This window comes from Mus caroli, unplaced genomic scaffold (genome assembly GCF_978045245.1).
Source record: "Mus caroli unplaced genomic scaffold, Mus_caroli_1 scaffold_5, whole genome shotgun sequence".
Taxonomy (NCBI): Eukaryota; Metazoa; Chordata; class Mammalia; order Rodentia; family Muridae; genus Mus; species Mus caroli.
Genome location: NW_028227260.1, coordinates 116337135 through 116353221, shown reverse-complemented (window position 1 = coordinate 116353221; position 16087 = coordinate 116337135). Strand labels below are relative to the sequence as shown.

Below are 16087 nucleotides of genomic sequence, written 5' to 3'. Positions count from 1 at the left end.
GGAAAATCTAGGCCCTCTCCTCATTCAACAAGATGACAGGTATGTTATCCAGCCACATACTTGTCTGAAGAGGAAGGAATATGCTTCCATGATTTCAGATACATTATAAAAGATGTTTTTTCCTCATGGCTAGACTTAAAGGATGAACCACTCCTCGATTCAGATATGTAACCTTTTTATTGCTAGAAGATGATGTCTACAAAAGGGAACTAGACCCTCATATCAAGAGACTCAAAACAGCAACATACAGAAAAATGGCACTGCTCACTTCAGGAGGTAAAGACTTTTAAAAACAGAACAAAGCTTCCAGCTCCTAGAAGCTGCCCAGGCTCTCAGCTGTGGCACTGGTACACTGATACACTATACAGAGTCAAAGTTCAGTGAGTCAGGGAAACCAGGCAGTCAAACAGGCTACACTCCATGAAGATATAGCCCCGCCCCCAATTCTCTGTCATTATCCCCTAAAAGGAATGTTTTATCAATTGATGAAGCAGCTACTAAACATGTGGAAGAATGGCTGAGTAGTATTGGTAGGAAAACAATCCCCGAGATGACAGGTCCCAGTCTAATCTTGAAAGCTCTTGAAGCTGGATAAAAAGGAAAAAAAAAGTTCTACAAGAATTATTACAAAGACATTTGGTGGTGCCTAGGTTGCCAATACTGACCCAACAAGCTAGCAGAGCCTTTCTGAATGTTCTTGGGAAAAGCTCAAGCAGGGACTCAAAGTCCCCACACTGACACAAAACACAGTTCCTACCCACTTAAATATCTGTAAGTAGACTTCACTGACATTCAACCCAGCAGAGTCTGGCAATACTTTTCAGGCTGTGTAACTTCTTCTACATGTACAGAGAATTAACTTGAAACTTTCACACAAAATTCCACCCCCAATCTTCAGGTCTCGTTGTGAAAATAAATAAGATTTTAATTCTGCCACATGTACTGTTTAGGGTACATTGTGCACTCTACAAATGTGGTTACTGTCCTTTTGATATAAGATCATGTTTGCCACCCACCTCCAATGTTTCCAAAGGACTCAGGGAAACTGAGAGTATGGACACAAGCGCCTCTAATAGTTCTTGAAAGACTTGGATGACACTGCACAAAAAAAAAAAAAATGGCCCAATCCTCACCACTCCCACAGCTCTTCAAATTGCAGGTGTGAAGCTGTGGAGACAGCATACCCATGCCAAGGCTACTGTGGACCCAAGCCAGAAGTGGACCATTAGAGCCAACACAGATTAGCCAATGAAATCAATCATCTCAAACTAAAAGATCCTGACAGAGAGTAAAAAATTATCTAAGCCCCAATTATCTAAGCCCCTAGACCTGTGTCCAAAATAGCCCCATTGTTCCAGGATGCCAGGTGTTTGTGGGTTTTGCCAGGTGTTTGTGTTTTTTGCCTTTCTCTACCCCAATGCCAGGTGTTTGCAGTTTTTGCCTTTATAAACCCCTTACCCCTTGAGCTCATGGTCAACTCCTCTACCCCTGCGTGGGATATGAGTCAGCCCCAGTGCACTGGTCTTTCCCGAATAAACCTCTTACAGTTTGCATCAAAATCATTTCTCGTGGGTGATTTGGGGTGTCACCTCTCCTGAGTCAGAATGTGGGGGAGTCCTCACGCTGTGGGTCTTTCATTTGGTGCATTGGCCAGGGGACGCGACCATCCCTCCCACCTGAGAATCGACTTGGAGGTATGGGGATCCCCTCTGGAATGTGTGCCTGCCGGCTGGTATCTCTATTCTGAGTGTCTGTTTTCTGAAAAGAACGTGTGCTTGTTGTGTTGGTTTGTTTATCTGTGTCTCGTCCGGGATAACGCGATCACCCTCATCTCCGAAGACCCACTTGGAGGTGAGATTTCTTGTGTGAAATGTTTCTATGTGCAGGCGAAGTTTGGAAGTTTCTGTTTGCAGTCGCAAAGCTGAAGTTTCTGTTTGTCTCACAGGAGACAGAGACCCAGGTCTCAAGACGAGACCCAGAGTGTGATCGGCAGACGTGTTAGAATCACTGACTGCTGCTCTGGGGGATGCCTCGGAGTGAGGGGAAGGACTCCAGGAGTCTGACTGGGACGGGGGTGAGGATTCAGTAGTCTTTCTGGATTGGAAGGACTACATACCAGCCCAACCTTCTGCATCCTTGGATTGGTTTTGTATATTTGTCAGTCTCTGTGTGTGTATATCCCTTGTGTCTGTTTTGTGTTTTTCATGACTTGGACGATGGGACAGACTGTGACAACCCCACTAAGTTTGACATTAGATCACTGGACTGAAGTTAGGTCGAGGGCCCACAACCTTTCAGTGGAAATCAAGAAGGGACCTTGGCAGACATGTTGTGCTTCTGAGTGGCCAACATTTGACATGGGCTGGCCACCAGAGGGGACTTTTGACGACACTGGGCGCAAGAATGCCCTAAGAAGAAGGGGAAGGCCCCTAAAGTCCTGGATCTAGAGGATGATGATTAGGGGAGACGGGACTCAGATCCCCTCCCTGAGCCTAGGATAACTGTGACTCTGGAGGGGACCCCTATGGACTTTCTAGTAGACACCGGGGCAGAACACTCCATGTTGAAACAACCATTGGGAAAACTCAAAGATAAAAATAAAAACATAGTAATTGGAGCCACAGGATAGAAACGACACCCTTGGACCACTGTACGTACTGTAGACTTAGGCAAAGGACAAGTGAGTCACTCTTTCTTGGTCATCCCTGAATGTCCCACACTGCTTTTGGGGAGAGACCTTTTGACTAAACTGAAGGCCCAGATCAGATTCACTCAAAAAGGGCTGAGAGTAAGTTGGGAATCTCCTGCTTCCATGATCCTGGCCCTACAATGAGGAAGAGTATCGCCTGCATGAATGTACAAAGCAAGCAGAGGGGCCAGGCCTAAGAGACTGGCTGAAAGCCTTCCCTAGGGCATGGGCGGAGATCAGGGAAATGGGGATGGCTGTCAGAGTAACCCCCCCCCCCCCGTGGTTGTGGGACTAAAGATGGATGCTACTCCTATAGGGGTGCAGCAATATCCAATGAGCCACGAGGCTAGGGATGGAATTAGGCCACATATTCAGAGACTATTACAACAAGGTATTTTGGTGCCTTGTCAGTCGCCCTGGAATACCCCTCTGTTGCTGGTAAAGAAACCCAGCATGAGTGACCATCGACCAGTCCAACATCTGAGAGAGGTCAACAAGAGGGTCCAAGACATTCACCCAACTGTTCCTAATTCCTCTAACCTCCTCAGCTTGCTCCCCCAGAACAAAAATGGTACACAATACTTGATTTAAAAGATGCTTTCTTCTGCTTAAAGTTACATCCCTCCAGTCAGCCTTTGAGTGGAGAGACCCTGAAACTGGACAAACTGGACAAATGACCTGGATGCAGTTACCCCAGGGGTTCAAGAACTCCTCCACCCTTTTCAATGAGGCTCTGCATCGAGATTTGGCCTCCTTCCAAGCTGAAAACCCCCAGTGACTCTGCTTCAATACCTTAATGATCTACTCCTTGCTGCGACCTCGGAGCAGGAATGCAGGCAAGGGACTAAGAGACTGTTAGCTGAACTGGGTGAGTTGGGGTACCGGGCCTCTGCCAAAAAGATCCAGTTGTGTCGAACGGAAGTTGTCTATCTGGGATACAGTCTTCGGGATGGGAAGCGGTGGCTGACGGAGGCTAGAAAAAAGACTGTGACTCAGATACCAGTGCCGGCTACTCCAAGGCAGGTGAGAGAACTCTTGGGCACAGCTGGGTTCTGCAGACTTTGGATACCTGGGTTTGCAACACTGGCTGCTCCCCTGTATCCCCTGACTATATCAGAACATCAGAAAGCATTTGAGGATATTAAGGAGGCCCTGTTGACTGCACTGGCCTTGACACTGCCAGATTTAACCAAGCCCTTCACCCTTTACATTGATGAAAGGGCAGAAGTGGCCAGAGGGGTTCTTACTCAGACTCTAGGGCCATGGAAGAGGCCCGTGGCATAATTGTGGTGCTCCTCCACTCTCTTGAAAGCATTATCCACCAGTCCCCAGACAGATGGATGACCAATGCCCGAATGACTCATTAGCAGAGTCTGTTGCTGACTGAGCAGTTAATGTTTGCTCCTCCTGCTATCCTCAACTCTGCTACCCTCCTACCTGAGACAGAAGACTCCTCGCCCATCCATTGCTGTGCTGACATCCTTGCGGAAGAAACAAGGGTCTGGAGTGATCTGCGTGATCGGCCATGGCCAGGCATTCCAAACTGGTATACAAACGGAAGCAGCTTTTTGGTGGAGGGTAAAAGGATGGCAGGGGCAGCGGTGGTAGATGGCAAATATGTGGTGTGGGCCAGCAGCCTGCCAGAGGGTACGTTGACCCAGAAAGCTGAGTTAATTGCCCTGACCCAGGCCCTTAGGATGGCTGAGGGACGGCCTATTAATATCTACACCGATAGCAGGTATGCTTTTGCTACCACCCATGTCCACGGCATCAACTACAGGCAGAGGGGGTTGTTGATGTCGGCAGGCAAAGATATTAAAAATAAAGAGGAGATTCTGAGTCTCCTTGAGGCTATTCACATGCCAGCCAAAGTGGCCATCATACACTGTCCAGGACATCAAAGAGGCCGAGACCCTGTGGCTAGAGGTAATCAGATGGCTGAACAAGAAGCCAAAAAAGTGGCACAAGGACCTATGGTCCTCACAGTGAAAACCTGGCATAATCAGTTTGAAAACCCCTATCGTTCTTAGCTTCAATTACACCCCAGAAGACTATCAACAAATGAATAAATTAGGCTTCGAGTTTGAAAATCCCTATGGCCTGAGAAAAGCTAAAGATGGAAAAGTGATTTTGCCCCCAAAAGAAGGAAAGAGATATGTTACTGATTTACATCAATTAACCCATCTAGGGGCCAAGCATCTACAGACTTTGGTTAAGTCTTCCAACGATTATGTTTTGGGAATCTCTGATGTAGCAGAGGCCGTAGTCAGGAACTGTGTACCGTGTGCCATGACTAATGCAGGAACCATCCTCATTTCCACTTTGATGGGACCTTTTTGCTGCTAATGTTTGGCCCGCTGATTCTTAATAGGTTAGTGACCTTTGTAAGAGAAAGGATTAGTGCAGTCCAGCTGTTGGTGCTGAGACAACAGTGCCAGTCTCTGCAGAACCTTGAAGAAGAGATTGAAGTGCAGTTCTAAGATTAGAACTAGTAACTAGAGGAAGTGGGGAATAAAAGGTCCTGGCAGAGAGTAAAAAATTATTTAAGCCCCTAGACCTGTGTCCAAAATAGCCCCATTGTTCCAGGATGCCAGGTGTTTGCGGTTTTTGCCTTTCTATAGCCCAATGCCAGGTGTTCGCAGTTTTTGTCTTTATAAACCCCTTACCCCTTGAGCTCGTGGTCAACTCCTCTACCCCTGCGTGGGATACCAGTCGTCCCCAGTGCACTGGTCTTTCCCGAATAAACCTCTTGCAGTTTGCATCAAGATTGCTTCTTGTGAGTGATTTGGGGTGTTGCCTCTCCTGAGTCAGAATGTGGGGAAGTCCTAATGCTGTGGGTCTTTCAAAACTACCTAGAAATGGGGACAATGCCTCAACTCCTACTCAGCCTCCTGATGTCCTTCTTAATCCCATGGATATGCATTTGAATTAGTCCCCACTAAGTCTCTCTGAGTCTGTCACATAAATTAGTATGGAGTGCAATCTTGTTCCAGGGAGACTTCAACACCTATCACTATAACTTACTGTCCCCTTAAGAGGCCAAGAGGAGACCTATACTATCTCCTCCAGGTGATGCTACTTGGAAATAGACCAACCATGAATCACTCCTCAGACCTCATCATATGTGATGGAACTGCAAACACCAGTAAAACAGACTGCAATTCCTTTTGGATATGGTCTCGGTAGTGACAACCTATGGATGAGTGGCCAGAGGACAGAACTATTGTGAGGCAATCCATTGGTCTTATCTTAAACACTTGTCATCCATGGACTTCTTCATGAAAGTGAGGAATGGAAGGACAAGGAGTTAAGGCCACAATGGGCCTTGGGAATGGGGAGGAATAATATGGGAACTAACCATAGAGAAGCCCTTCAGGTGGAAAAAAATCATGTCTCGAAATACTGGTTTTAGTAAATGCCAGTCACCTTTTGAACCTAGGTCAGGACTGGTAAATATTCATACATGCAGGGCAGGTTATTTATACTGGAGTAGGAATGACTTAACCCAAACCTGACTAATAACACAAAGGAGATATGTTTAATTGGGCCTCCTGTTTAAGATATAGGAAAATTCCAATGTGTGAAATTTGAAAAGGGCTGTACAAGACTAGCTGAAAGACAAATACTACATACTTAACCTGCACCTACTATCCAGAAGACAGTCACAGATTACCATTCTTGGCCCCCAACTTAGATGTACTCTCAGGAAGCAAAGTCAAGCAATACTTACATCTCTTAGATTCAAGAAATAAGGGAAGACTGGGCCTTCTCCCACACATCTTTAATTCTAGCACTGGGGAAACAGAAGCAGGATGTTCTGTGAGTGTGAGACCATCATGCTCCATATAATGATCTCCAGGACATCCAGGGCTATTTAGTGAGGCCGAGTCTCAAATAAATAAATAAATAAATAAATAAATAAATAAATAAATAAATAGCACTTTCTTACATTGGACATCCACACATAGAATAAAGCTATATCCCTACCTATCACCCTGAATAAAATCAATACAAGATCTATAAAAGACCATAGTTTAGGACATAAAGCTTTGAAACTGCAAGAGGAAAATCTAAGGTAAAGCACTTCACATTATTACAGGCAGGGAATTTCTGAATGGGACTCTAATAGCATACCAAAGAATCCCCAAAATGACAAATGGTTTGCATGAAATTAAAAATTGTTTTTTTAATCACAGAGGTAACAATCACTAGGGGGAAGAGACAACCTAAACAATGAGAAAATTTTTCACCTATACATCAGATTAATATCTAGAATATATAGAAACCTGGAATGATTTGGCAACCAAAAACTGTCTTTCCAACAAAGGAGTTATTGTAATGAATAAGCATTTCTCAAAAGAAAAAATATAAATGCTCTATAAATATTTGAAAATAGTGTTCAGTATCCTTATGAAACAGGAAAGGTAGTTTTGAGATTGCCTCTCACCCTAGTTGGAATGGCTATTATGAAGAAGACAAATGATAAATATTGGCAATGATATAGAAAAAGAGCAGCTTTTATATACTGCCCAGAGGAATGTAAACTAGTATAGCTGATAGGAAAATTGTTGTGGAGGTTCCTCCAAAACAAACAGACGAACAAACCCACAAAATAGAAATACCAAATACTCAACTCTACTAGTTACAGAGATACACTCAAAACACTCCAAGTCAACAGTCCACAGAGATGTATGCACATACATATTTACTGCTGCCCTATCCAAAATAGCTAAAAAAAAAAAAAAAAAAAAGGAACCAGTGCTCACTTTGGCAGCACATATACTAAAATTGGAATAATATTAGCATGGTCTCTGTGCAAGGATGACACACAAATTCATGAAGAGTTCCATATATTTCTTTTTTAAAAAATGGAACCAGCGCAGCTGTTCAAGAGATGAATCCAGAGCAGCTTGAGCCAGGCACTGGTTGGCTCCAGTTATACAGTTAGTCTCCTGTAGTGACTAGAAGATGATGCCTTTTAAACTGTTGTTATTGACGAACATAAAAAAGCTATTGATCACAGAAAATACCATGCTGTACGACTAAATAACTAAAACTATTAATTGATGAATTTTATATTTTTGTCACTGTCCTAAAACTACCACTAAATTTGTAATTAAGTTTTACTTTTTGTCTTGTTTATAAGTCTACTTCAGTGACTAGGAGTGTTTTGTACACTTTTTTTATTCAGTTTTTGTTAATATATCTGTGTTTTGTGACAGGATCTTGTAACATGGAGCATATACAAAATAGAACCTTTATCTCTATTTGCATGAAGAAATCAAATAATCAGATCTCCAGGAAAATGAATGAAATTGGAGATCATTACGCTTAGCAAAATAAGCCACACTAAGAAAAAAACCAAATACAACATTTTCTCCTATATATGGAATTTAGATTTAAATGTGGATCTCTCTCTCTCTCTCTCTCTCTCTCTCTCTCTCTCTCTCTCTCTCTCTCTGTGTGTGTGTGTGTGTGTGTGTTTCATGGAAGTAGGAGGGAGACCATGAAAGGAGAAGAAAAGACTCAAGAAAGATGAGAGAGGAGAAAAAGAGAAGAAGATAGAATACATGTCACAGAAAAGTCTAAGAGAAGACTTTTTGGGAGGAGGAAGTTGTGTACGGCAGGAGAGATAAGCAAATGTAACTGGAAAGAGCTGAATAAGAACAAAGAAAATCACACACACACACACATACACACACACACACACACACACACACACACACGCCATAACAAAACATATTGCAAGCTGGTACAACCACTCTGAAAATCAGTTTGGTTGTTCTTCAGAAAATTGGACACAGTACTACTGGAAGATCTAGCAATACCACTCTCCTGGGCATATACCCAGAAGATGTTCCAACATGTAATAAGGACACATGCTCCACTATGTTCATAGCAGCCTTATTTATAATAGCCAGAAGCTGGAAAGAACCCAGATGCCCCTCAACAGAGGAATGGATACAGAAAATATGGTACATTTACACAATGGAGTACTACTCAGCTATTAAAAAGAATGAATTTATGAAATTCCTAGGCAAATGGATGGACCTGGAGGGCATCATCCTGAGTGAGGTAACCCAATCACAAAAGAACTCATATGTACGCACTGATAAGTGGATATTAGCCCAGAAGCTCAGAATACCCAGATACAATTTGCAAAACATGAAAATCAAGAAGAAGGAAGATGGAAGTGTGGATACTTTGTTCCTTCTTAGAAGGGGGAAACAAAATACCCATGGAAGGAGTTACAGAGACAAAGTTTGGAGCTGAGACAGAAGGAAGGACCATCCAGAGACACCCCACCCAGGGATCTATCCCATAAACAACCACCAAACCCAGACACTATTGCAGATGCCAGCAAGATTTTGCTGACAGGACCCTGACATAGCTCTCTTGTGAGGCTATGCCAGTGCCTGACAAATACAGAAGTGGATGCTCACAGTAATTAATTGGATGGAACACAGGGCTCCCAATGGAGGAGCTAGAGAAAGTACCCAAGGAGCTAAAGGGTTCTGCAACCCTATAGGAAGAACAACAATATGAACTAACCAGTACCCCCCAGAGCTTGTGTCTCTAGCTGCATATGTAGCAGAGGATGGCCTAGTCAGCCACCAATGGGAGGAGAGGCCCTTGGTCTAGCGAAGATTATATGCCCCAGTGTAGGGGAATGCCAGGGCCAGGAAGCCAGGAGTGGGTGGGTAGGGGAGCAGGGGAAGGGGGGTGGTGATAGGGGGTTTTCAGAGAGGAAACTAGGAAAGGGGATAACATTTAAATGTAAATAAAGAAAATAACTAATGAAAAAACAAAACATATCATTTTGTATGCTAACTTTAACTGCTCATTTGAAAATTACACTCCAAAGAGTACATCTAATATCCAAGTAGCTCCTCAGCGATTAGTGTAGGCTTGCCTCCATCTGCCTCTTTACACAAAAAAAATTGTTTTAAGCATGACATTTTAATTTCTTTGGGCTACATAAAGTAATTTAAAACAAGTTCACTTTTCAATGAAATTAAAAATGCCCAGAAGGAAACCACAGATTTTAATCAAGATTATGTAAATGAAACCTGACAGTATTTCTCTCTTTTTTTAAAAATTTATTTTTAACATTACCAAACACTGTGAGATGTATATCCAACAGGAAGGAGAAATGACATATGCCATGGAACGCCACTTTTGAGTGATGAAAAGCAAAACGATATCAGTGTTAAAAGTTCTGAGGCCTTCTGAAAACTGAAAATCCCTCCACCCATCAAGAGAAAGCAGCATTTCTTCCTATTCCTTCTTACTTTGGTCTCTCCTGACTCCAGAATCAGTTGAAAGAAAATGGAGTAACTAAACGTCAAGCAGCCTCAATGACTCTCTAAACAGAACTAGGCAGCTCCAAAGATCCTCTACATCTGTGGACTGAATTAACCAAAGGAGGACATGTTTTCCTTTTGTAGCTTGCATATTACTATGTCACAGTGCTTATCCATCTGTGGTTTCAGCGATGTGACACCAACATCCTTCCCTCCTTTCCTAACACTAGGTGATTGCTTTTTTTTCTTTATTTTTTTATTAGATATTTACATAAACCTCCCAATCTTAAAGATTTTGATTATAACAACAACAACAAATAGGAGGAAGACATGAAGGCAAGGAAGGAATGTAGAGAGGGTATTCTGGGAGGAAGATGGGAAAGAAACAATGTATTAGGAATTACACAACTGAAAATATGAGGGCAGGAATAATAAAATTTTAAAAAGGAAGCCGGTCATGGATATTTGCACTTGTAATTCCAGTACTTCAGTGTCTAAGATGGGAGTGCTTTTGTAAATTTGATATCAACATGGTCTATACAGTGAGTTTCAGGCCATTCTGGCCTGAATAGCAAGACCCTGTCACAAAACACAGATATGTTAACAAAAACTGAATAAAAAAGAGTACAAAACACTTCCTGGTTCCTGAAGTAGACTTATAAACAAGACAAAAAGTAAAACTTAATTACCAATTTAGTGGTAGTTTTAAGGCAATGACAAAAATATAAAATTGATCAATTAATATTTAGGCATCATCTTCTTCTAGTCACTACAGGAGACTAACTGTATAACTGGAGCCAACCAGTGCCTGGCTCAAGCTGCTCTGGTTACTAACAGATATTGGCCCAGGTAGAACACAGCTACTAAGTTTGAGTAATAACAATTTGTTAATAGTTTTTAAAAAGAGGTCCCCTTTTTCTTTTGTCTGATTGTTTTCATTACTTCCATTGTCTTTGTAGAGTTCCTTGAAATAAGGCAAGGGGTGGGGTGAGACGTAGGGGCTGAGGGGAAGAGAGGCCCAAAGGGGAAAAAGTGTTGAGAGGCTAAGGTAAGAGATGGAGCTGCAGTAATGAAGAGAGCTAAAGGGGAATAGGGGCCTGATAGAACAGAAGGGGCAAAAGAGTAAGGGCTGAGTTAGGAAGAGAAGACTAAGGTAGTGGAGGGGGCTGGGCAGAGTAGGTGCTGTAGAGGAGATAATCTATAGGTTAGCATTCTATTTAGTACCACCTGAGAATCCCCACGGGAAGACAGGTGTATAATCTCAGGAACCAAAAACCCAGACTTTATTCCACAAGTTGGGGCAGAAGAGAAAAGGATGCCACAAAGCATAGGGGAATGCCAGGGCCAAAAGAATGGGAATGGGTGGGTAGGGAAGTGGGGGGGCGCTATGGGGGACTTTTGGGATAGTATTGGAAATGTAATTGAGGAAAATATGTAATAAAAATATTTAAAAAAAAAAGGATGCCACAAAGCAGATGATACCAAGGATCAGAGCTTGTGTCTCGAGCTGCATATGTAGCAGAGGATGGCCTAGTCGGCCATCAATGGGAGGAGAAGCCCTTGGTCTAGCGAAGATTATATGCCCCAGTGTAGGGGAATGCCAGGGCCAGGAATCGGGAGTGGGTGGGTAGGGGCGCAGGGCCAGGGGGGAGGGTATAGGGGGCTTTGGGGATAGCATTTGAAATGTAAATGAAGAAAATATCTAATTAAAAAAAAGAAAAAAACCCGAGTAGCTTAAATCTAACTAATGAGAAAATATAAAGAAGACATTCTGATAAAGGAAACAATCAAAAGGCATTTCAGCGTTAACTCAGCACTTAAGCGCCTTTGCTACTCTTCCGAGGACTGGGGTTCTTTTCCCAACTAGTACAGCTCTTGTAACTCTAGCTCCAAAGGATCCAGCACCTCCTTCTGGTCTGTATGGACACCCATCAACACACTGATATACTCACACATAAATAAAAATGTAAAACAATCTTTTGAAAAGCCCCTTGAAATCCTTAAATAACTAAAAAGCTTATATTGAAAAATATAATAAAATGATATTAAAAAATTAGCCCTATAGGTTGTCATTTGGGCATGTAGTCAATAAGATATTGTACATTGTTTTTCACACAGCATATGTCAAATCAGACTAGCTGTATTTAAAATATTTAATAGGTACACAAGAGTACTCATGTAGGAGAGTACAAAACATTAAAGCCTTGCCATCTCATATAAAAATTGTTGTAAAATTGACATTTAATTTCATTTGAATTACAATAAAAACTTAAATAAGTTTGCCTTACAGTGAAAGTAATGTGACCAAAGAAGTAAAAAGTAGAAATGAGTTAAGAGCATTTATCTAAATAAAAACTACCAATATTGCTATACAATGTTCTTTGCTTTATCAAATATTGTCAAATATATCTGTAACAGGTAAGAGAAAATGCATGCATAACTGGATAGTATGATGGAGTTTTAACTAATGCCTTAAACTTCATCTTACTGTCTATAAAATTGTTTTAAGCTTGTTATTTTAATTATTGTGCTGCAATAAAAGACTTAAAATAAGTATGAAATACTGCAAAGTTATCCCTGTCAAATGAACATGAAAGCAGTAAAATAGAATTACAGTGTTGTCAACAAATCATGCCTATGTTTTATTTTATCAAATGACATTGTTTCATTTGGAACTTGAAGGAACCATGTTAAATTGAGGAGGAGGAATTTCGCTATTAGCTAATGAACTTTAGGATGAGGTCACTGTTGAAACTTTGTCCGGCTTCTAAGAAGTGGAAAGCGTAAATTGGGTGAACTTCAGTAAACCTTCCTTCTTCTTAACTATGAGAGAAAATGGAAAACCATACATGATTAATCTGCCTCCTACATTCAAGAAAATGATTTCAGTACTTGTGCATGCCTGCTGTGTTTGTGCTATATCTCAACAATCACAAAAGAACCACATGCTTTCCTCTTATGAATCAAACCCATGGCTATCAGGGTGCTTGTGTGACTGATCATGTGATTACACCAACTTTTTGGCTATGAGTCTGTCCTTCACACACACACACACACACACACACAAGCATGTGGTCAGCTCCTGAGATTTGAACTCAGAGTCCTGCACATGTTCACTCCACACTCCACCAACCCAGTGATCAAAGACCTCAGTCTTGTATATTCTGCTTGAAAGGCTCTGTTGGCATGTAAAGAAAGTCCTTGAGCTATAAAAGCCAGTGCTAGCTCCACAAATGATGCTTCCTTACCTTCCCGGACCTTTGCTTCCACATATTTTATGGAGCACTCAGCTGTGAAAAAAAAGAGGAGAAAAATTAATCATTTAAAGAGATATTCCTTACATTTTAATTATCAATTTGGTACTAAATGATCATAATAGGACTCAATTTTTTTTGACTGGTTTAAAATATAAAATATCACAGCTAAATGAATATTTAGAAATGATCTTACTTGAAGTGTGTAACATTTTTACCATTTGTCTGTACTGATGTTAAAGGTGTTATTTCCTATGTTGCAGTATAGATGACTGCATAACTGTGGTCAAGCACTGGGGATTCAATTAGTGCCTGGCCCAGCCATTACCACTGTTACTTCAGACAATTTTTCTCTAAACAGATATTCATCTAGATCTGATGCAGGTATAAAGTCAGAATAAGTGAGGGACAGCCACAAAAATCACACCATATTTTAGATGAGTAGGTACATGACTATTTAGTCATATCCTAAGAAAGTTAAATTGAATTTTTTTGAATTCAAAAATAAAGCTTTCCTCAATTAATTAGAATTTAAAAAGAAAAAGGTTATAAATAGCTATAGGAATGGCGATTGATACTCAAAGCTATACACAGAAACCTGAATTTGTTGGTGGAGTAGTTTGCTGCATCTGGGTCCATTTCATCAAGTGCTTCTTCGTTTTTCTTTTCTTCTCCTTTTTCTTCCTCCTCATCAATCGTCTTGTCTTCTTCATACTGTCTAGCACAACAGTTTTCACCTATTTATTTAGTAAAGATCATTACAAATCACAGAGGAAAAAATTTGCTTATTTCCCAATCAATAGTACCATACACATCTACTTTTGTGAGAAACAGGGAGACACGAGTAACTAGAAAAATAGTACCTTCTTAGTGTTCATGCTATGCTTCCCTGACCCTTACACTTCTGCCACCTGCCCATTTCTCTAGTGACATTGTCCCCTTTCCTAGCAAATATTCCATGCAGTGATGTTCATTTCTTCTCCTTTGAAGAAGACATCAGAAGCATCCATTACACCTCAGGTGGAACATGGGTAGGAAGATACTTGTTTGCCTCAAATATAAATTCCATAATGAATTTTCCCAAGTCATGAATAAGAACACTTCCCTTCCCAGCAAGTGCTCCCAAAGTACTCTTTTACTTCCTTAATGCAGGGAATCGACTTTCAGAGAACTTTTATACTTTTAAAAACCATAAACTCAAAATGAGGAATCCCATTTTCTTGTTCTTTTGTTGCTAGCCTTCCCTTCTATTAGCTCCCAAGCTCTGTTTTGGGCACCTTGGCTACAGAGTGAGCTCAAGGCCAACCTAGCCTATGTAAGACTGCCACAAAACAAACACCTGTAAAAGATGTCATAGAACTGGTCTGGTGACATAGGCCTATGATTCCAGCACTCAGTAGCCAGCAGAGGCAGGGAATTGTGAGTGAAGGTCAATTTGTACTTTATGGAGAGTTCCAGGCCAACCCAGGCTAAAACAAATGAACCAATGCAAAAACAATGACAACAAAAAACCAGATTTTTAACCAGCTACCTTTGACCTTCAGTGCACTACCCACCCAACTTTCCCCACCAGAGGCCAGCACTGAGCAGAGTCAATTGTTTAGGCCTACTGAAGAAGCAGCCTCAGCCAGAGTTGCAACCTCCCTCCCTCACAGTGACAGTTTTTGCTCTTATTTCCTGCCTCCCCATCCCTGCCCAGTACCGTTTGGCTCAAATAGGACATAGGCCTTGTTTCCTTACCCTCTGAGGCCATGGCTTGCTCTATGATTTCCTTTGCTGTCTCTTCTTCTGCCGCCTCTGCCGCCTCTGCCGCCTCTGCCGCCTCTGCCGCCTCTGCTGCCTCTGCCACCTCTGCTGCTGCTGCTGCTGCTACTGCTGCTGCTACTGCTGCTTCTGCCATCTCTTCTATTGCCTGCCCTGCTGCCCCACCTGTTGTCTCCTGCAGGTAATGATCTGCTGCTTCCTCGAAGGCAGCAGGCTCCTCCAGCTCTGGAAATGTGGCGATAACCTCAGGAAGGTCTGGGCCCTGATGCACATACTCTGCGGCCCTCACTGTTGATGGGATAGGCTCGGGTGGTGTTTGGCGCTCATTTGAGTTGTCAGATTCGGAAGTGTTAGGTGAGTCCATCTCATTTCGAGGGTCTCTAGCCAGGATGTGGTCGTTGTAATAGACACGATTGAGAATGGCATGGACCAAATCCAGAAACATAAATCGGAAGCCAGCCATTGGGAAATGATGGGCATCCACCACAACATTTTGACCTGCTTGAACACCTTCTTCCTCCTCCTCACCTTCTTCCTCCTCCTCAGCAACAGCTTCAATCTCCGAGTCTTCCTCAACATCCACACTGTCTCCCCTGTCACCCTCTTCCTCTGGGATTCCGGCCCCAACTTCCTCCACCTCTCTAGGACAATCGACCACTACTTCTTCAGATTCAGGTGTGGCAGAGGACCCATCTAGGTCTACTGCACTACTCTCTAAAGCTTCCTGTACCCACTCTCCCTCAAGAGTTAGTGGGTTGTCTCGGCTCTCTATGGCTGGATCTTGATCCCTTGTGGTAGACATGACACTAGTAGGTACCTCAACAAGGCCTTGACTGACCTGGGATAATGAAGATAATGTCTACTCAGACTGCAATGGCCAGGGCGACACCAGATGACAACGGAGGAAAAGATGACAGCAACGAGGACTCCGGTAAAGATTGTGATTAAGAAGCTGCCGGCTCCTAAAAACAAGTTGGGGAGGGCGTACTTAGAGGAGACAGGGCTTTGGAAGAGAAAGCAGGTGAAGGAAAAAAAGTCTAAGATGGTACCTGAGGTAGTCCCATGGAAGTAGCAGG

At 42.3% G+C, this 16087-nt stretch overlaps 1 protein-coding gene and 1 pseudogene across 1 annotated transcript; one reads left to right on the top strand and one right to left on the bottom strand.

Annotated features, from left to right (window-relative positions):
• Window positions 1-7447: 7447 nt before the first annotated feature.
• LOC115030131 (U6 spliceosomal RNA) lies at window positions 7448-7545 on the top strand (annotated as a pseudogene).
• Window positions 7546-13778: 6233 nt separating this feature from the next.
• On the bottom strand, window positions 13779-15813 carry Ct47c1 (cancer/testis antigen family 47 member C1). Its single transcript, XM_085837746.1, is given in 3 exon segments — window positions 13779-13984; window positions 14988-15051; window positions 15145-15813. Coding segments are annotated over 3 exon segments (939 nt in total).
• Between the last annotated feature and the right edge of the window lie 274 nt (window positions 15814-16087).